The 21,713-nt window shown below is 38.9% G+C and overlaps 1 protein-coding gene across 20 annotated transcripts in view; it reads left to right on the top strand.

The window, feature by feature from the left end:
* The window catches only part of UIMC1 (ubiquitin interaction motif containing 1), a 117,886-nt gene that overhangs the window by 48,292 nt on the left and 47,881 nt on the right, over positions 1-21,713 (top strand). For 12 of the 20 annotated variants that reach the window (XR_010156804.1, NM_001280463.1, XM_063810164.1 and 9 more), the window contains 5 exon segments: positions 5,986-6,110; positions 7,146-7,251; positions 7,561-8,297; positions 15,802-15,863; positions 17,923-17,999. Coding sequence is in view for 19 of the 20 variants with exons in the window: in NM_001280463.1 (NP_001267392.1) it covers positions 5,986-6,110; positions 7,146-7,251; positions 7,561-8,297; positions 15,802-15,863; positions 17,923-17,999 (1,107 nt within the window). In the remaining variant the exon portion in view is untranslated. 20 annotated transcript variants of the gene reach the window in all.

Raw genomic sequence — 21,713 nt, 5'->3', positions numbered from 1 at the left:
ACAGATTCAAGAAAAGTTGTGAATTTATCAGTTTTTGTTGCTATTGTTGTAAGGATTGGAACAATAACTTTTTTCAGTTTCCCATATCTTAAGTGGAAGCCAGAAGTGGTCATTCTGAATCTTTAAAAAAATTTTTTTAAATTTATTTTTTTTTTAGAGACAGGATCTCACTCTGTCACCCAGGCTTAAGTGTAGGGGTATGGTATGATCATAGCTAACTGCAGCCTTGAACTCATTGGCTCAAGTGATTCTCCTGCCTCAGCTTCCCAACTATGCCCCACGACGCCTGGCTAATTTTAATTTTTTTTTTAACACAGGGTCCTGCTGTGTTGTCCAGGCTCATCTCAAACTCCTGGCCTCAAGCAATCCTCCAGCTTGGGTCTCCCAGTGTTGGGATTACAGGTGACAGCCACCAGTTAGCCCCCATTCTGAATCTTACAGAGCAGCAAAATCTGTTTTTATGATTCCTTTTTATTTTTGTTTTTTGAGACGGAGCATCGTGCTCTGTCGCCCAGGCTGTGTGTGCTGGCGTGATCTTGGCTCACTGCAACCTCTGCCTCCCGGGTTCATAACGATTCTCCCACCTCAGCCTCCTGAGTAGCTGGGCCTACAGGCACATGCCACTACACTCTGCTAATGTTTGCCAGGCTAGTCTCCAGCTCCTGACCTCAAGCGATCCACCCGCCTCAGCCTTCCAAAGTGCTGGGATTATAGGCATGAGCTACCATGCCTGGCTAGAACAGAAGTTTTAAACTTTGATGTGGTCCATTTTTTTCTCTTTTATGGTTTTTTTTCTTTCTATGTCCTAAGAAATCTTTGACTATGCTAAGGTTATGAAGATTTCCACCTGTTTTCTTCTGGAAATTTTATAGTTTTAGCTTTAGCATTTAGATTTCTGATCTATTTTGAGTTTTTGTATATGGTGCAAGGTAAGAGTTAAGGTTCATTTTTTTTCCATATGGATATCCAATCATTCTTGTACCATTTGCTGGAAAGACTGTCCTTTCCTTGTGTTGAAAATCAATGCATGGGTCTATTTCTGAATTTTCTGTTCTTTTCCATTTATTTATGTTTGTCATTATGCCATACCACACTGTCTTGGTTAATGTAGCTTTATAATGTCTTAAAATCAGGTAGTATAATTCTTCCAACTTTATTTTAAAAATTGTTTTAATTTGGGTCCTTTGCATTCCTATATAAATTTAATTTTATTATTTGTTTATTACTACTGTTTTTTGAGGCAGGGTCCTACTCTGTCACCCAGGCTGGAATATAGTGGTGTGACTGCAGCACTGTAGCCTCAACCTCCTAGGCTCAAGTGATCCTCCAGCTTTAGCCTCCTGAATAGCTGGGACTAACAGGCATGCATCACCATACCCAGCTAATTTTTTTTTCTTTCTTTTTGAGACAGGGTCTCCCTCTATTGTCCAGGTTGGAATGCAGTGGCTCACTACAACCTCTGCCTCCTGGGCTCAAGTGATCCTCCCATCTCAGCTTCCCAAGTAGCTAGGACCACAGGTGTATGCCACCACATCCAGCTAGTTTTTTATTATTTGTAGAGACAAGATCTCACTGTGTTGCCCAGGCTGGTCTGGAACTGCTGGGCTTAAGTGATCTTCCCACCTCTGCCTCCTGAGTAGCTGAGACTGTAGGTGTGCATCACTACACCCAGCTATTTTTTAAAATTTATTTTTTTCTTTTCTTTTTTTTTTTTTTGAGACAGGGTCTCACTTTGTCACCTATGCTGGAATGCATTGGTGTGATCTTGGCTCACTGCAGCCTCGACCACCTGGACTTGAGCAATTACAGGCTTGAGCCACTGTACCTGGCCCTGTTTTTCATTGTTACTCTCCTGAGGTGCCTTTTTAGACTGTTTTTCCCTCTAACCACTGCCATCCCCATGATGTTTTTAATACCACAGATAAGCTTTGTATTCTGTTTATGTACTGATTGTATGTCTGTATTTTATATATAAAAAGAGTTTTATTTTATTTTATTTTTGCCTCCAAGAACCAATTTTTGTCCACTTGGGGATGGTATCACTCTTGTTGAGAATGCATGATAGAAGTTGCCAGACTTGGCCATGCCCAGTGGCTCATGCCTGTGATCCCAGCACTTTGGGAGGCCGAGGCGGGTGGATCACCTGAGGTCAGGAGTTTGAGACCAGCCTGGCCAACATGGTGAAACCCCGTCTCTACTAAAAATACAAAAATTAGCCGGGCCTGGTGGCAGGCACCTATATTCCCAACTACTTGGGAGGCTGAGGGAGGAGTATCGCTTGAACCTGGGAGGCAGAGGTTGCAGTGAGCCGAGATCACGCCACTGCACTCCAGCATGGGCAACAGAGAGAGACGCCATTTCAAAAAAAAAAAAAGTTGCCACACTTACTGGTATAAAATCATTCATAGTATTCCCTTATTTATTCTTTTAGTGACTGTAGAATTTATAATCTTGTTTCCTCTTTTATTGTCGGTATTGTTAATTGGTGTTGTGTTTTTGTTCTTGAGCAGTTAAGAGGTTTATGCATTTTAATTTTTTAATTTTTTAATTTTTTGAGATGGAGTCTTGTTCTGTCGCCCAGGTTAGAGTGCAGTTGCACGATCTTGGCTCACTGCAACCTCCGCCTCCCGGGTTTAAGCAATTCTCCTACCTCAACCTCCCGAGTAGCTGGGATTACAGGCGCCCACCATCACGCCCAGCTAATTTTTGTATTTTTAGTAGAGATGAGGTTTCACCATGTTGGCCAGGCTGGTTTCAAACTCCTGACCTCAGGTGATCTGCCTGGCTTGGCCTCCCAAAGTGCTGGGATTACAGGCATGAGTCACCGCTCCTGGCCGAGGTTTATGCATTTTATTGACCTTTTTGTAGAATTGATTTTTTTTTTTTTTTGAGACGGAGTCTTGCTCTGTTGCCTAGGCTGGAGTGCAGTGGCGCATCTCTGCTCACTGCAAGCTCTGCCTCCAGGGTTCACGCCATTCTCCTGCCTCAGCCTCGTGAGTAGCTGGGACTATAGGCGCTCACCACCATGCCCGGCTGATTTTTTGTATTTTTTTAGTAGAGACGGGGTTTCACCGTGTTAGCCAGGATGGTCTTGACCTCCTGACCTCGTGATCCGCCTGCCTCAGCCTCCCAAAGTGCTGGGATTACAGGCGTGAGCCACTGCGCCCGGCCAGAATTGATTTTTTGTTTAATTTTTTCTCTGTTGTATGCCCATCTTTCATTTTATTGATTTCTTTCCGTTCTTTAAATTTTTTTCTTTCTATTACTTGGGTTAATTTTACTGTTTATATTCTAGCATTTTAAGGTGGGAAACTTGGATTACTGATTTTAAAATTTTGCCTTATACGAACATGGAAGACTATAAATTTCCCCATGAATGTGGCTTTTGTTGCATCCTACAGATTCTGATATGTTTTCATTTTCATTAAGGTCATTTCAAATTCAGTTGGGTGCATTTTTTATATTTGGATTCAATTTTAGTGATCCCCTGTACTTGTTGATTTCATATTACTAAAAAATATTTAAGATTTGTGTGATTCCATAAGTCAAAGTTATACAAAAAGGTATAGTCAAAGAAGTGTCATTTCCTCCCTTGTCCCTTTCACTGTGTTCTCAACCACTGGTAGGTAATCGTTTGTATTAGTTTCTGGTTTATCTTCCTTTCTTTCTTTTTTTTTTTTTTTTTGTGAGACCAGAGAATCTCTCTGTCACTCAGGCTGGAGTACAGTGACGTGATCTTGGCTTGCCTCCTGGGTTCAAGGGATTCTTCTGTCTCAGTCTTCAGAGTAGCTGGGGCTACAAGTGCATGCCACCATGTCCGGCTAATTTTTATATTTTTAGCAGAGACAGGCTTTCGCCACGTTGTCCAGGCTGGTCTTGAACTCCTGACCTCAGGTGATCTGCGTGCTTTGATCTCCCATAGTGCTGGGATTACAGGTGTGAGCCATCATGCCCAGCCTATTTCTGGTTTATCCTTCTTATGTGACACTGTACAAATAAATAGGTGTATGTATATTTTCTTATTTCTCTTTTCTTACGTGAAAGGTAGCATATTATCCATAAATTATTTTGTACTTTATGTTTTACTTAATAACATATCCTTGAAATCATATTATTCCCAGTCCATAGATATATTCCTTGTTCTTTTTTATATCTGTATGTGTGTGTACCACAGTTTATGGTTATTAAATAGATTCCAGTGTTTGGCAAATTTGAACATTGCTGCAATGAAAAATGTGCATATATACTCCTTTTAATTGGAAGTGCATTTTTAGGGTAAGTTGCTAGAAGTGAGACTGCTAGGTTAAAGGGTAACTTTATGTAGTTTGTTAGACATTACCAAATCCCCCTCCATAAACATTATCCAAAATGGTCATATTCTAATTCTGTCATTTCTTTTACGTTTTTTAGCTGTAATAATTCGATAGGTTTTTTTTTTTTTCTTTTTTTTTTTTAAGACGGAATCTCGCTCTGTTACCCAGGCTGGAGTGCAGTGGCATGATCTCGGCTCACTGCAAGCTCCGCCTCCCAGGTTCATGCCATTCTCCTGCCTCAGCCTCCCGAGTAGCTGGGACTACAGGTGCCCGCCATCATGCCCAGCTAATTTTTTGTATTTTTAGTAGAGATGGGGTTTCACCATGTTAGCCAGGATGGTCTCGATCTCCTGATCTCATGATCCGCCTGCCTTGGCCTCCCAAAGTGCTGGGATTACAGGCATGAGCCACCGCGCCTGGCCTGTAATAATTCTATAAAGAGGAGCTTTTAGTCTGCTTGGTTACCCAGTAGTATAGCTCGTGTAGAAAAAGTAGGATAAAAGCAATTCTATTATTTTATCAGTTTTCAAATAGTGGATTCACTGACATTCTTCAGTAGTGACTGGTTAGTCTATGTATTTTTTAAAAATATTAGTATGAACTTACAGTTGTTTTTGTTTTTGGTTTTTTTGAGATGGAGTCTTGCTTTTGTCACCTAGGGTGGAGTGCAATGGCATGGTTTCAGCTCATTGCAACCTCCGCCTCCCGGGTTCAAGTGATTCTCCTCCCTCAGCTTCCCAAGTAGCTGGGATTACAGGCACCCACCACCATGCCTGGCTAATTTTTGTATTTTAGTAGAGACAGGGTTTCACCATGTTGTCCGTGATGGTCTCGAATTCCCCACCTCACATGATCCTCCTACCTTGGCCTCCCACAGTGGTGGGATTACAGGCATGAGCCACCACGCCTGGCCTTAACTTACAGATTTAAATATATTTGATGTGATTTAATGCATTGCATTCATTATCTTTATTGATGCTTCAGTTCCATTTTTGGCCAGTGAGGACTTTATTTAATTGGCTCCTAAGTTCTTTCTATATGACTCTAGTAGTGTCTAATAGAGTCTTTGCTTAATAGTGTCTAGTAGTGTCTAATACAGTGACAAATATTCTAGCTCATCTTGTTCATTTCATGCTTTGGACTTGGGACCCAGCCATTTCTTCAGTGTACCCCGGTTCCTTTTAAATGAAAAATGGTGTCTGGAGACCACATTCTTGTCACTAGGGATGTTCTTTTCTATTGGGTAAATCAGAGGATTCTGAAGAGTAAAATTGTTCTGGCTAAATGTTGAGCATAAAGCGTTGCGATATTTAGCAAAAAGCTCTGGAGTGGGCATTAATTCCTCTGTTTATTCATTTAGCAAATATTTATTACGTACCATGTGCCCTGCACTTTTTTATGTGCTGGGGGTATAACAGTGAACAGTGTAGGTAAAAACTCTGCCTTCATGGGAGCTTACAGCCTAGTTAACCCAGGATTCTTGTTGTAACTGCTGCTAATTATCTTGGCCAACACCTTACCTTCTGGGGTTTTCCTCATTTACAAGATTATAAAATTGTACTAAGTGGTCTGGTAGTGTCTTCAGTTGAAAAGTTTAATAATTCTCTTTCTTGCGTCCATGATTATTCAGTGGTTGTGGTGTTCCTCCTTCTCTTTCCCTATCCTCTTACAGAGATGACAGAAGAAGAACAGTTTGCTCTGGCTCTCAAAATGAGTGAGCAGGAAGCTAGGGAGGTGAACAGCCAGGAGGAGGAAGAAGAGGAGCTCTTGAGGAAAGCCATTGCTGAAAGCCTGAATGTAAATATGCCATGTTGCAAAAGTTTGTGGAGATTGATCAGCTATATTTTCGACTTCTGTGGTGTTGTAGTTGCATTAGGAACTAGCTGTAGTCATTTATAGGGTTTTCACCTAACAAGAATTCCCATAGTAATTTTTTAAAGTCTGTGTTGAATTGTTGGTTAACCCAATTTGAAGTATTTTGTTAATTCTGTATGAAAGAGTTTTCTTGCACCCCATGGATTTTTTAGTTCATGGTTGAAAGAATTATCATAAGTTGACAGCTTCTGAAAAGACTTACTGAATACCAAGAACCCAGAAGGCAGCAAGATAAGATGCTAACTTCTCTAGTTTTGTGGGAGAGCAAAGGGAATGAGAACTAGAGGTGGATTATGGGAAGAAAGAATGGGCAGTTTTAAAAAAATAATGAAATAAAGTTAAATTGTCATTTGAATATGCACAACTGAATTTTTTTTTTTTTTTTTTTTTTTGAGATGGAGTCTCACTCTATTGCCCAGGCTGGAGTGCAGTGGCACAATCTCGGCTCACTGCAAACTCCGCCTCCTGGGTTCAAGCAATTCTCCTGCCTTAGCCTCCCAAGTAGCTGGGATTATAAGCGCCCACCACCACACCCAGCTAATTTTTTGTATTTTCAGTAGAGACTGGGTTTCACCATGTTGGCCAGGCTGGTCTGGAACTCCTGACCTCAGGTGATCTGCCTGCCTCGGCCTCCCAAAGTGCTGGAATTACAAGCATTAGCCACCTCGCCCAGCCTGAAATGATTTTAAATGTGAAGGATACTTGCCAGTGGCAGGTCCTGAACCATCTTTTTATGCCATTTGCCTCCCTGTTTTAAAAAAGGGTTTAGTATAGTGATCTAGTACAACACTTTGCACATAGACATTCAGCATATGCTGTGAAATTAAATTGAGCCATTTACGTTTTAGAAAGAGAAAGTCTTATGAATGGTGGCCTCCCATTTTGTCCTTCCTGTGACCCTTCATATATAGTTATTTTAATAATAAACCTGGTCTGGTATGGGATCACTTGTTTCAGAGTTGCCGGCCTTCTGATGCTTCCGCTACCAGATCTCGACCTCTGGCCACTGGACCGTCTTCCCAGTCCCACCAAGAGAAAACCACAGACTCTGGGCTCACTGAAGGCATGTCTCCCTGTTCTGACTCCTTCCATTCATCAAGTATAACTGTACCACAGGGATCTCATGCTGAGAGTAGATATACGGAAATACCCCAGATCCTTTTGGTGATAATAAAGAAGTTAAATCAGGAAGTAGTTGAGATCATAAGAATATCCGGCATACTTTTATCTCCAAGGAAAAACCAACATTTGGTTAAACCCAAAGAAGAGCCTTTCTTACCCATATTATGTAATTCTTGGTAAGTGATAGCTTACCAAGCCCTCTTAATAAAAAAGTTTGTCCTTAGCCCTACTTTTTCTCAAATACCTACAGGCATATGGCAGCTGGTACCTCCATCACTGTTTAAAGGCTCACATATCAGTCAGGGAAACGAGGCTGAGGAAAGAGAGGAGCCTTGGGACCACACTGAAAAAACTGAAGAGGAGCCGGTCTCTGGCAGCTCAGGAAGCTGGGACCAGTCAAGCCAGCCAGTGTTTGAGAATGTGAACGTTAAATCTTTTGACAGATGTACTGGCCACTTGGCTGAGCACACACAGTGTGGGAAGCCACAGGAAAGTACTGGGAGGGGTTCTGCTTTTCTCAAAGCTGTCCAGGGTAGCGGGGACACATCTAGGCACTGTCTACCTACCCTAGCAGATGCCAAAGGTCTCCAGGACACTGGGGGCACTGTGAACTACTTCTGGGGTATTCCATTCTGCCCTGATGGAGTAGACCCTAACCAGTATACCAAGGTCATTCTCTGCCAGTTGGAGGTTTATCAAAAGAGCCTGAAAATGGCTCAGAGGCAGCTCCTAAAAAAAAAAGGTTTTGGGGAACCAGTGTTACCTAGACCTCCTTCTCTGATCCAGAATGAATGTGGCCAAGGAGAGCAGGCTAGTGAAAAAAATGAATGCATCTCAGAAGATATGGGAGATGAAGACAAAGAGGAGAGGCAGGAGTCTAGGGCATCTGACTGGCACTCAAAAACCAAGGATTTCCAGGAAAGCTCAATTAAAAGCTTGAAAGAGAAACTTTTGTTGGAGGAAGAACCAACAACCAGTCATGGTCAGGTAAGGGTCAGTGATGCTGTAATTAAGGATGATTTATTCACAGATTAAAACTAGGATTATTTTAGCTGTTATTTTTGTGGTCTTCCCCTCCTTGATTATTAAAGTAATACATATTCACTATAGAAAATTAGGAAAGTACAGGAGAGTATGAAGAAGAAAAAAACTACCATTTTTTTTTTTTTTGAGTTGGAGTCTCGCTCTGTCGCCCAGGCTGGAGTGCAATGGCGCGATCTTCGGCTCACTGCAATCTCCACCTCCCGGGTTCAAGCAGTTCTCCTGCCTGAGCCTCCCAAGTAGCTGGGATTACAAGTGCTTGCCATTACGCCCTGCTAATTTTTGTACTTTTAGTAGAGACGGGGTTTTACCATGTTGGCTAGGCTGGTCTTGAACTCCTGACCTTGTGATCTGCATGCCTCGGCCTCCCAAAGTGTTGGGATTACAGGCGTGAGCCACCACACCTGGCCAATCATCATTTCTATGCATACAAAAATACATGAAAAAAATTTTTGAACAAAATGAAGACTCTTCTGTGTTAAGTTTTGTTCCTCTCCCTACTTTATAGTTTATCTTAGATCATTTCTTAATAGATGACTTATTCTACCATAGATAAACCATAATTTATTTTTTGTTTAAATTTTTTTTTTTTTTTTAAAGACAAGGTCTCGCTCTGTCACCCAGGCTAGAGTGCACCGATGCCATCTTGGGTCCCTGCAGCCTCCACCTCTGGGATCAAGCGATTCCCCAACCTCAGCCTGTCGCAATAGCTGGGACCATAGGTGCACGCTACTACGCTGAGCTAATTTTTATATTTTTTGTAGAGATTGAGTTTCACTTTGTTGCCCAGGCTGGTCTCGAACTCCTGTACTCAAGCCATCCACCTACCTTGTTCTCCTGAAGTGTTGGCAATGTAGGCATGAGCCAACACGCCTGGTCTAAAAATTATTATTATTTCTGAAAGGTTAAATTTTTGAATAGGTAACAATATTCACACGGCTCGAAATTCAAAAATATATAAGTAAAAAGTTTTAACTTTTCTCCCTATCACCCAGCCAGCCAGTTCCCCTCTCTGGACTCAAATTTGTGTTACTAGTTCTAGTGTATCCTTCCAAGATACTTTATCTGGTACAAGCAGAATACATTTTCTTTTCCCTGCCTTCTTTTACACAAATGATTTACACATTATTTTCTACTTTTTTCATTTAATATCCTAATGAGATCATTACATAACAGTATATAAAGAATTTCTTCATCTGTTTTTTTTTTTTTGGATGTGAAAAATACCATGTGTGGATTAGTCAGAGTTTACTGTTACAGATAGTAAAATGTCCAGAAGACATTTCATCCACATGGAAGATATTTGTATTATATGATAATTTTCTGTAGCTGTAATTGGTGGACCAAAAAATGTATTTATAATTTCATTAGCTGTTGCCAAATTGCCCTCCATAGAGATCATATACATTTACATTCCCACTGGCAGTGTATGAATACTAGTTTCTCCATACCCACAGTAATGCAGTATTGTCAGACTTCTTGATCTTTGCCAGTCTGAGAGATGAAAAATGGCGTCTCAGTGTAGTCTTAATTTGCATATCTCTTACTATTTGTGAGGCTGAACTTTTTTCTCACATGTCTAAGACCCATTTGTATTTCCTTTTCTGTCTGTTAGATCTTATGATCATTTTTTCTTTTGATAATCTATTGGTTTGTGGATACCCTTTATATAGTAGAGAAAGTAGTCCTTTGTGATATGAAGTATGGATAGTTTCCCAGTTATTTTTTCCCATTACATAATGGTGTATATTTATTATTTTGCTTGTAGTGGTTTTGAATAATTTATTGAAACCAATCTTCATCTTGGTACTTTTAGTTTGCTCTTTTTGACGTAGCTAGATTATATTGTGTATGAAAGCTTATATCTTATTTTTCCCTTTGAATATTATAAAAGCAATAATATAAACTCTTTATATATAAATTGTAATTTTAAAGAGTATTCTGTTTTATGACTATACTGTCTTTTCTTGCTATTTCTGTTACCAGACTTTGACTTTTGGTTTTGTTTTACTATTATGTTATTCTGTCTTTCTTGTGTTATGATAAAGGTTCAAGAAATGGTAACTTTGAGGAGCTTCATAGAATAGAGAACATGGATTTGGAGTTGAGTTCTGATTTTTGTGTTTAAGTAATTTGTGTGTTTTTGAGCAAGTCACTTAACCTCTTTGAATCCCAGTTTCACGTCTATACAGTGGGAATAACAATTCCTATCTTTCGACAGTTATTTTAATGATTAAAGTGAATTTGTGTAAAATGTTTACTGCAATGCATAGCATAGGCACTGAACAACTGGTAATTCTCTCTAAGGGATCAAAGGTCATTCACTGGGGAGATGCCTCTAGGAATCATTATTTCCTAGTAACCATCTTCATTCACATTCTGGAAAGATTGTTGTCTAGGAAGAGAAGGCATTTTTATTTAAAGAAATTTTTTTTCTGAAGGTATATCAGCAAAGAAGGCATTTTTAAGAAATAGTTATTTTAGTGACTGGTTTCTTTTCCAAAGGAAAGTTACATGATGCTTATGATAAATGTTTAGTTTGTTCTTTCCAATTTGGAGATGCTGCTTCTTAAAATTAACATTAACTCCAAAGAGTGACACTTAATGATTTATCGTAATTCAAGTTGTTAGCTTGAAAGATCCCAGGGGCCAGAGCTCTAGATCATAGAATTGTGTCAAGTTCTGTGTTGTGTCAAGTTTGAAAGTACTGCTTTTGCAGTAGCCTGGAAGAAGTCAAAATCTAGTGGATGGTCTTAATTAGATTGAAGTTCTTTGACTCTTAACTTCATGACCAGACCGCCAAATACTACAGGTAGTATTATCAGTTAATACTATTTGCTACAGTAAACTGAATTAAGCTAGCTTAATTAAAAAGAGGACTTGGCTAGGCACAATGGCTAATGCCTATAATCTCAGCATTTTGGGAAGCTGAAGCAGGAGAATTCATTTGAGCCTGGGAGTTTGAGACCAACCCAGGCAACTTAGTGAGACCTTGTGTCTACTAAAATAAATAAATAAAAATAAAAAAATTAAAAGAGGACTTTATAAGGAAACGAGGTATCTCAGAAGTTTTTTTTTTTTTTTTGAGATGGAGTCTCGCTCTGTTGCGCAGGCTGGAGTGCAGTGGCATAGTCTTGGCTCACTGCAAGCTCCACCTCCCGGGTTCACGCCATTCTCCTGCCTCAGCCTCCTGAGTAGCTGGGACTACAGGTGCCCGCCACCACACCCGCCTAATTTTTTATGTATTTTTAATAGAGAAGGGTTTTCACTATGTTAGCCAGGATGGTCTCGATCTCCTGACCTTGTGATCCACCCACCTTGGCCTCCCAAAGTGCTGGGATTACAGGCATGAGCCACCTCGCCTGGCCTCAGAAGTTTTAAAATAGAACTATAACCAGGCCCAAAGAAGGTACTGGGCATCTGATTTTTCTGTATCTCATGGTTATATTGTGTCTGCTTCATTTTTCTCCCTGCAGACTTGGCACTCTTTTGCTTTTGTTTTTCAGGTGTAGGTTGAAGACACTGATTCTATAGCTCTCAAACTTATTATGGGTTACAGGAGACTTAATCTCTCCCAATTCAAATTTTAAATTTTCAGGAAAGGATTTATGGCCCATTTGGTGTCAGTAGCCCAGTCAGCTGTGGCTTGACGGAGGTTACTTGTCAAATTGGCTGTAAGCCCACTGCTAATGGGAATGGGAGGGGTGAGGGACAGTCCTCAGTGAAAGCAGACAAGGCAGACAACCTAGTAAGCGTATAGACATTAACTTTAATAAAAAAATCACTTGGAGATGTTAAAAAATGCTGAAAAGTTTAAAGAATATTACCTATTTTTTGTATGGTTCAGATCATATTGTTTTTGTATCTTTAATATCATGTAAACATTTTCTCATGTTAAATTATATATTTCACTTTTAATGGCTATATTATATTCCAGTTTATGAATTTACCATAATATTTTAAACATTTTTCTATTGCTGGATATTTCAGTTGTGATATCTTTCTATATGAAACTTTTCTTTATTCCTCATCAGTGTACTTAGTCATGAGCCATAAAAATGATGGGTTAAAGAATTATGAACAAAAAGACTTGATATTTATTGCCAAATTGCTTGTCAGAAAGGCTGTTACAATTTGTGTTCTCTCCATTTGGCAATGTATGAGAATATCTAGTTCACTGAAGCCTTGCCAACAAATAATTGTACCTTTAAAAAACAAACTTCAACTAATTTTATAGGCAAATAATGAAGGTCCTATGATTGTAATTTTACCTCTCAATCTTTTGCTTTCAGGAAATGTGGGTAGAAAGAATTCGTTTGTTAAACATTTTCTATTGAACACAGCTTTGGTGGAGCTGCCTGTATTTGAGACTTCTTGGTTGATAGGGATAGCAAGAGAGTCTCAAAAATAGGGACTCAGAAAAACATTCACTTTGGGGCACATAACTTAGTCTATATTAAGGTTATTAAAGCTTTAGAATCAGATGATAACTGGTTTTTGGCATCACTGAGACAAGATAAAGTTGCTAATGAAGGCCTGTAGATCACCTTGAGAGCATTATGGCAAGGAGTTGGAAGGGGTAGTATGTTAATGTGGTTACTGCTTTTCAGAATCTGATACTTAATTTTTCAGTCCAGATATTGGAATTTTTTTTTTAATCAGAAATGACCAGATTGTGTGGGGTTGTGAGAACTGACTTTGATTTGCCAAACTTCACGCTGATGTATGTATACAAAATGACAATTTATTAATTTATTATGGAATAGAGACATTTTCAGTGACCAGAATACTCAGACCTGTATCTACTGTCTTCTAGAATGACAGTATCTGGAGGGTTGAAATAATCAGAAAATGGAATTTTTAAGGGATGGTTCAACTAGTCTGTGGAAAAACCTAATAAACTACCAGTGTCACACAATAGAGGACATTTCTGTGATGACCAGATGATTTATCTATTCGTTTTCACTTTTTTTTTTTTAAAGATGGAGTTTCACTCTGTCACCCAGGCTGGAGTGCAGTGACACGATCTCAGCTCACTGCAACCTCCACCTCCCGGGTTCAAGTGATTCTCCTGCTTCAGCCTCCCGAGTAGCTGGGGTCACAGGCACGCACCACCATGCCTGGCTAATTTTTGTATTTTTTGTAGAGATGGGGTTTCACGATGTTGGCCAGTCTGGTCTTGAACTACTGGCCTCAAGGCATCCGCCCCCCTTGGCCTCCCAAAGTTCTGGGGTTACAGATGTGAGCCACTCTGCCCAGCCCCATTTTCACTTTTAAGTATTAAAAATACCCTTTGATAATAATTCTTTGAATTTTTTTTAAGATTCAATGCAAACCATCCCTTCCTTATTAACATATTGTTTCTCCAGGAAGATGTCTTGATTAGGCCATAGCTTCCTTAAATTTTTATTTCTGGCATGCTTTCATGTTCACCTTGATTACATTTGGTAGTCTAAATTTTATTTGCTTATTTTGCTATCCTGTGTTCATATTCTGGAAGAACCTCACTTTATGTTCAGATTACTGCCATTGAGGTATAAATTTCTAAATTAAAATAATGTATTGAAATGAAGACGTTCTTGGGATTCTACATTGAAATGATTAGGAAGAGGATCATCTGAGTAAGCAATATAATAGTTTTTAGCGTGTGGATTTTAGAGTCAGGCAAGTCTCAGCTCTACGATTTTGACCAACTATATGACTTAAGGCAAATTATTTAACCTCTCGAAGTTTCACTTATTTTTAAAATAATTTAATGGTTTTTGCTTCTTAAGTTGCTTGTGAGAATTAAAGGAGATAAGGAATGTAAAGTGATTAGCACAGGCCTGGCACTGAATAGAAGCACAGTAATTTTGTTTGTTTGAGACAGAGTTTTCACTCTTGTCATCCAGGCTGGAGTGCAATAGCACGATCTCGGCTCACTGCAACCTCTATCTTTTGGGTTCAAGTGATTCTCCTGTCTCAGCCTCCCAAGTAGCTGGGATTAGAGGCGTGAGCCACCATGCCCGGCTAATTTTGTATTTTTAGTAGAGACGGGATTTCTCCATGTTGGTCAGGCTGGTCTTGAACTCCTGACCTCAGGTGATCCGCCCACCTTGGCCTCCCAAAGTGCTGGGATTACAGGCGTGAGCCACCGCGCCTGGCCAAAGCACAATAATTTTTTTAAACAATTACACTGAGAAGGTTTGAGATATGCTTTAGCCTAAGGCAGAGATGGAGGTGCCTTATAACTAACTTACTAGTGCTTTGATTGCATCTGAAGACCAAGGCTAGTCATTATAAAATTCTGTTAAATGGACACTAGGTGTCAGCATTCTCTTTCTCTTTCTTTCTCTCTCTCTCTCTCTTTCTTTCTTTCTTTCTTTCTGAGAGTTCAATAAAAACCTTGTCACCCCTGAGTTCAAAGGAAGAGACAGGTTAAGTATTTATTGCTGTTGTATTTTAGTCCTTTGGTAGTTTGGTTAAGTCTTGTTTTTCATAATGACTATATTCCCTATTATTGTACAACTTTCCTTTTGACTGAAAACTCAACTATTCCTGATTTTTAAGTGTATTTCATCATGGTAGCGAGATTCATAAAGAGATGCCTAACTTGTTTAGGTTATTCATATCTTATTAGGAAACCTTGAAAACTTCAGCTGGTAGCTTTATGTCTAGTGGAAGAAGCCTCACAGCCCAGGCACTTCCTCAGAAGTCTGCCTAAGGCAGCAGTAGCTGCTTTTTCTGTGATCTTCTGTGCATGTATGTTTAATGAGTTGGTATTTGCATCAACTCTACCATTAATCAATGAAAATAATTTTTGAATCAATGAAAATAATCTTTGCTTATGTAGTCCCTATTCATTACATTTCTGAAAAGATAATCCTGTAGCCAGATACAAAAACCATAGTGGCAGATTTGTAGCAAAAAGAATCTTTGTAACCTTCCCTTTAGATGTCCTATGTTATGGCTTGGTTTTTCTCAAAGATCATAGATTGCAGTGTTTATCTCAACTCAGTATTTCCTTTGACAATTGAACTTTTCTCTATATTTTCCTTTCCCCCATGCAAACTTTTTGATTGTTTTTCTGAAATCATAATTCATTTGACTTACCAATTAATATTGATACAGGTCTTGCATGTTATGAAGTGCATTGTGTACATTATCTTGTTTAATTTTCACAACACTCTGTGAGGCAATTGTTAATACCCATTTTAAGATGAGGAAAGAGATTCAGATGTCATTTACCCAGTCACAAAGTTAGTAAGTGATTTAGTTCTGATTTAAATACCAGTCTTCTGACTTTACAGGATGTGCTTGTTTTACTGACACTTACTGGCTTATGGAAAATATTTTCTTCTTCTTGTTAATTGTTGAGGGAGAACATTGAACAATTAAATTTTTTTAAAAAAGGAAGAGAAGCCAGTTCACCTGTGCCTGTATATTTAAGATACTACGTATTTCTTTGCAGTCTTCCCAAGGGATTGTTGAAGAAACTTCTGAAGAGGGAAACTCTGTACCTGCTTCACAAAGGTGAGAGATTATATGTTGCTATGTATTCTCCTCTGATGGTTGCCAGCATAAGGGAGATGAACCACATGAGTGAGACTGTACGTGGACAGCTTGCCAGAGAACTTTTAGCTCTTTTATAAGTGAAGACTAGGAGAAATTTTATTAGTATCTCTAAGTTCTCAGATGTGCATCTCATAGAAGCCCAGAATATTAAGAGCTGGAAGAGATCCTAGAGGTCATCTTGTCCAGGCCAGCTATCTTGGCATAAATCTCATTTACATTATTTCTGAAATGCGGTCACATCCTGCAATTCTCTTAACTAATTACACTACTTTTCTATGCCAATTTGAAGGCTCTAGACTGATTTCTTTATAGTCCTTCTATTCTTAGCCCCTTTCTCTCTTTTCCCCAACTCTGCTTATGCTTATTTTATCTGTATATCTAAACCTTATACATCTTTTAAATTTACTCTTGAGACTTAACATCCTCTTCAAAGTCTTCGTATTATTCAGGCCACACAGGACCTGTATCACTCTCACTGTCTGTCCTGTGCCACTTTTAATCCGTTTGTGCCTCCTATCTCCTGTAAAGGATGGTATTTGCATTACCTCCTCCATTGTTCTTGCTGATTGATTGATGGGCTTACCTTCTAAGTCTTCTTACTTTAATAATAGATAGCAGTTGATTAATTATAAACTGCACTATTAACTGGATCATGCTTCCAGTTACTTTCCACTTGCCCTTTTTATCTAGTAGTTGAGTTTTGAGACTTTCTCAAGAGCTTAATTTTGAACTGCATGACTGTTCTCCCATATGAGAGTTGAAGCCCACTTGCCATTTGCTGTAGTCAAGGTGGTGGTCTTTCTTAGGCTTCTGGTTGATAGTACTTGGTATTCCTTCCTGGGCTAAAGAATATGGCTTTGGTTTGATTTTCCTGCTGTTAAGACAGTTTTGGAAGTGGTTTTAACAGAGTATGCCTTTACTCCCTGTAGGCCTCTCTGCTTTATTGTGGTGAGCCTTGTGCAGAGCAGATGTAGGTTTTAATAAATGATTATACACTTTGTCACCAGGAGAGAGTTGGAATCGCAGGCAATGTGGTTTGACTTCAAATTGATTAGCCCATTTTATAAATGTCAGAAAATTGTTTTGTGATGGACCCTTTGAATAGAGCACTAATGTTACATGCAGAGTAAACTCTGTCTGGCTGGGGTTTATAACAAATGCTATGAGATGTTTTATTTAGAGAGAAATCACTTGTGGTTTTCTATCAGGATTTAGTTATTTATCATGAGTTCAGTTGTAGCTATTCTGTCTTCTCTGTGGTTCTTGGTTGATGTGAGGATTTTTGTTTTCAAGCATCCTCTTGCATACTTGATCAAACTAATCGTAAAGCCCTGTGAAGCATGAGGGGGCTAGCTCAGATGCTCAGATCAGCCATGTGTTCCTATGTCAGGAAGAGATTGCACTCCATGAGCAGTCAGGGAAAACCAGAAGGTTGGATGAAGGAAGCCATTCATAATTAAGTTTTTGTTAGAAAAGAGATTCAATTTATGTGGGCAGATTTTTGCTGTAGGGCAGTTTGGAATTGTTTTTTATTTTTGTTGCATGGAAAGCAACATCTTGAGATAAAGAGGAGATTTAACTGCAAAAGGAGGAGAAAGTGTGTTGTCAGAAGACTCTCTGTGTCTTCTCTTGTCAGTTTACAAATCTCTAGCCTTCAGAAGGCTGAGATGGAGGCTATAAAACACCTTTGACATCCTTATATTGGAGTGGAGTTTTTGCCTTCTCTGATATTCACAGACAGTTCTTACCCTTCAACCTTCCTTTGTGAAAACTCCAAAAGGGAATTTGTTTTCATTCAGTGATTTCACTGGAACTGAAGTTGTAAGCATATTTATTTTCCATATTTCTGGCCTAGAGTTTTCAGTACTGATTCCTTGCTTTCCTGTTGTGCTTTTGTGGTATTAGGCAGCAAGTATCTGTGATTACCTGTGGCTTTGTGAGTGACTCACCATTGCTTTTGGCTCTATGTTCTGATTTATTTTACTGGGAATTCATTTGGGATTTGGTTCTCTTTCAGTGTTGCTGCTTTGACCAGTAAGGGAAGCTTAGTCCTTATGCCAGAGAGTTCTACAGAAGAAATCACTGTTTGTCCTGGTAAGTACCCCACTGTGATTTTACTGAATTTCTGATACCTATTTACCTTTTCATGCCTATTAATTTTCCTCTGACTCTTCAAACCTACTCTCTGGAGGTTTGTATGTAATTGATACGTGTATGTACATGTCTCAACACTCGTATACGTATACACATATAGGTGTTTTTAATGGCCATTGGCTTTTATTCTCAATCTTTTCTCTCCTTAGGGGTAATTTAGTTTTGAAATTAACATGACTTTTTTGTCTTCTTGATTGTTTACAGGCCTCATCAGAGATGGCAGCAAAGCATCAGGAATAGCGTTTGCTTAACTGTACATTCAGAGCCTTTTGTTATTTAATTTGTTTAAATTATTTTAAATTAAATTGTTTTAAATTATTTTGTCAGCCAGCCTGGAGTGCGGTGGTGCAATCATAGCTCACTGCAGCCTTGAACTTCGGGGCTTAAGTTCTCCCTCCTTGGCCTCCCAAAGTGCTAGGATTACAGATGTGAGCCACTGTGCCTGGACTTCACAGCCTTTTAGTAGTTAGTTTTTATATTGCCATTTGTTGGGGTCTTACTGCATAGGAGGTTCAGAAATTGAGTTTTGTGCATGTTCTGTCATTATTTTTAATCTTAGATTACTAAGATGCTTAACCTCGTTAAGTGCTTTAGTTTGCTTTTTGTTAATTGTAAAAATTAAAAGATAGGTACTTTGTTTTAGGCAGAAGAGATGCTCATTCAGAGTTGCACGTGGATAGATTTAGATATACAAAATAATGTAAAATGAACTAAGATACTTACCATCTAAGAAACTCCTGAATCATTGTATAATATGAAGCATTATTTTGTGATATGAACCACTACTTTCTAAGGAATTTGTTTTAGACTATATTTTCCTTTCTGGCTTTTCTGAAAAGATCATTAGCCTCATTCCTGTGAGATTGAGGGACTTCCTACTGATGTTTAACTTTGAACAGCAAGTATACAGATGTTGCCCTAAGTCACATCTGGTTTTCCCTCAGGTCTTGTATAGCCTATAAGGATTAGAGATAATCATAGTTTTCTTATTTTGGTTTCCTTCAATGTTTTTCCACAGAGACTCAAACTTAGTTTGCATGTAATCTAGGAAAGACCTATAAATATTTTTAAACATCTGGCAGTCTATCATAAAGGTCTTTATTTATTTTAAAAATTGAACTATGTTGGCTTTTTTCTTTTCTTTTTTTTTTTTGAGACAGAGTTTTGCCCAGGCTGGAGTGCAGTGGCGCAGTCATGGCTCGCTGACTGTAACCTTGAACTCCTTGGCTCAAATGATCCTCACTCCTCAGCCTCCCGAGTAGCTAGGACTACAGGCATGTGCCACCACACCTAACTAATTTTAAAAATTATTATTATTATTATTTTTTAGTAGAGACGAGGTCTTGGTGTGTTTCTCAGGCTGACCTTAAACTCCTGAGCTCAAGTAATCCTCCCGCTTTGGCTTCCTAAAGTGCTGGGGATTAGGCATGAACCATCGTGCTCAGCCTATGTTGGTTTTTATTGAAAGTGGCTCCTTAATTCATTTGAAATGTGTTTGGATTACTGCCTAACAATACCCACTAAGAGACTACACTACCGAGTGCTCAGATTTTGGCAGGAGCACTCAAGAATACTGTGCTACCTTTGTGAAAAGAAAGCTTTCCCCCTCTGTCTGGGACTACTGACTTCCTAGAAGGAAATCACTCAGTCTGTTTAGGATGATGGCGTGTGACATCACCATGGGATCTTGCAGGAGGAACCTGCAAATATATTGATCTTGAAAGGCCTAGTTAATGAGAGGGAAAAGCAGGCCCTTCATACTGAGGTTAGATAGCTTTTATGATCATGACTTGCTGTCATTAGCCTGCTAATTAAGTCCAACTGTTTGCTGACATAAACCACTTCTAAATGAGATTGCAAAAGGTATTCATTACATTAATGTTCCTTTTGCTAAGAAAGTATAACTACTTCACCATGAAGCCAAACTCCTGGGTTTCTTTTTAAATATATAATTTAGAAGTTATAATATATAAATTATCTGAAAAAATTTGTTCCAAATGGGTGAAACACATATTTAGTGTAGTAGTCTGTTACCTGTTTACTTTTGTTTCATATTTCTGACAGTTCAGGAGTCTAATATTTAAGATTACAATATCTTTTTAGTGTTACTCACTTAGTTGAAGAAGCAGGATTATAGCCTTATGCCTACATTTTGCATGCTTCCAGCATTGCTTATTTCTGAGAAGCTAATGCCCTCTTAGTTGGACATTTCAGCCATTCACAGAAAGCATAATTGAAGACTTTTTATTATTGCAGTAATCTAAGCAGTGAATGGTTCTTACTTTTAAATATGCTGAATATCTTTTTGAAAATACCTTTAGGGAAAGTTGACAGGATTTTGAAGTTTATGTGCTGTAAGCCTTTTTCCAATAAGGTGTGTGTGTGTGTGTGTGTGTCCAGTTTTCAAAAAAATTTGTGATGTATTAAAATATAGTTAATTCTAGAAATGTATTTAATCCTTTCTTAATGATTCAGAAGATACATTAGAAACTTGCAGATGCCCTATTTGCCTGACATTGGCCATTTATTGTTTTGTGAAGCAAAGTGCTAATTAGAGGTACAACAGGTATAGTGTCAGATAACAGAGAACTTACTGGATTTGCATTCTGAAATAAATTTCTGGTTTTAGTTTGGGTTTCTGTAACAAAATGCTCTAGACTGAGTGGGTTATAAGCAACATAAATTTATTTCTCACAGTTTTGGGGGCTGGAGAGTCCAAGATCAAGGAGTTGGCAGATTCAGTGTCTGGTGAGAGCCAGACAACTTCCCGCTGTGTCCTTACATGGTGGAAAGAGGGTGAGAGAGCTCTCTGGGGTCCCTTATAAAAGGGCACTAATCCCATTCTTTTGAGGGAAGGCCCTATGTTCATGACCTAATTACCTTCCAAAGGTCACATTTCCTAATATTATCACATTAGGGGTTGGGATTTCAACATACGAAGTTTGGGAGGTACACAAACATTCAGTCTGTAATGTTTCTTTTCCAGATACATTGGTGGTTTTGAAAGATAATTACTATTTTTTTGTTGTTGTTATATTAAGTGATATGTGTCTACAGCAGAAGTTGGCAAACTTTTTTTTGTGTGTGTGAGACAGGGTCTCACTCTGTAACTCAGGCTGGAGTGCAGTGGTGTGATCATAGCTCATTACAACCTTGAACTCCTGACCTCAAGTGATCCTCCCGCCTTGTCTTCCCAAAGCATTGGGATTGCAGGCATGAGTGACTGTGCCCAGCCAAACTTTTTAAAAATAAAAGACTAGATAGGAAATATTTTAGGCCCTGTGGGCCATATAGTCTGTTGAGACTATTTGGTTCTGCCATTTTAGTGCAAAAACAGCCATAGACAGTACATAGATGAATGAGCATGGCTGTGTTCCAATAAAACCTTACTTAGAAAAATAGGCGGCTGACAGGATTTGGCCCATGAGCTGTATCTAGTTTTCTGGCCCCTGAACTAGACTACAAGGGACCCCGTCTTAGATTTTCATATTACTGATAGCGAGTATAATGCCTGGGACTTGATGTTCAATTATTTGTTGAATTAATAGATGCTGCTTAAAGAATATATTAAAGAAAGGCATATCTTTGTCTAGAATGTATATTCTATTTCTGGTCCCAATTTCTGTTTTTGCTAATCATCTCTTTAACCTCAGC

Source organism: Pan troglodytes, chromosome 4, assembly GCF_028858775.2.
Source record: "Pan troglodytes isolate AG18354 chromosome 4, NHGRI_mPanTro3-v2.0_pri, whole genome shotgun sequence".
In the NCBI taxonomy this organism is placed as follows: domain Eukaryota; kingdom Metazoa; phylum Chordata; class Mammalia; order Primates; family Hominidae; genus Pan; species Pan troglodytes.
The sequence above is the reverse complement of the archived record's forward strand: the minus strand, read 5'-3'. Positions and strand labels throughout refer to the sequence as shown.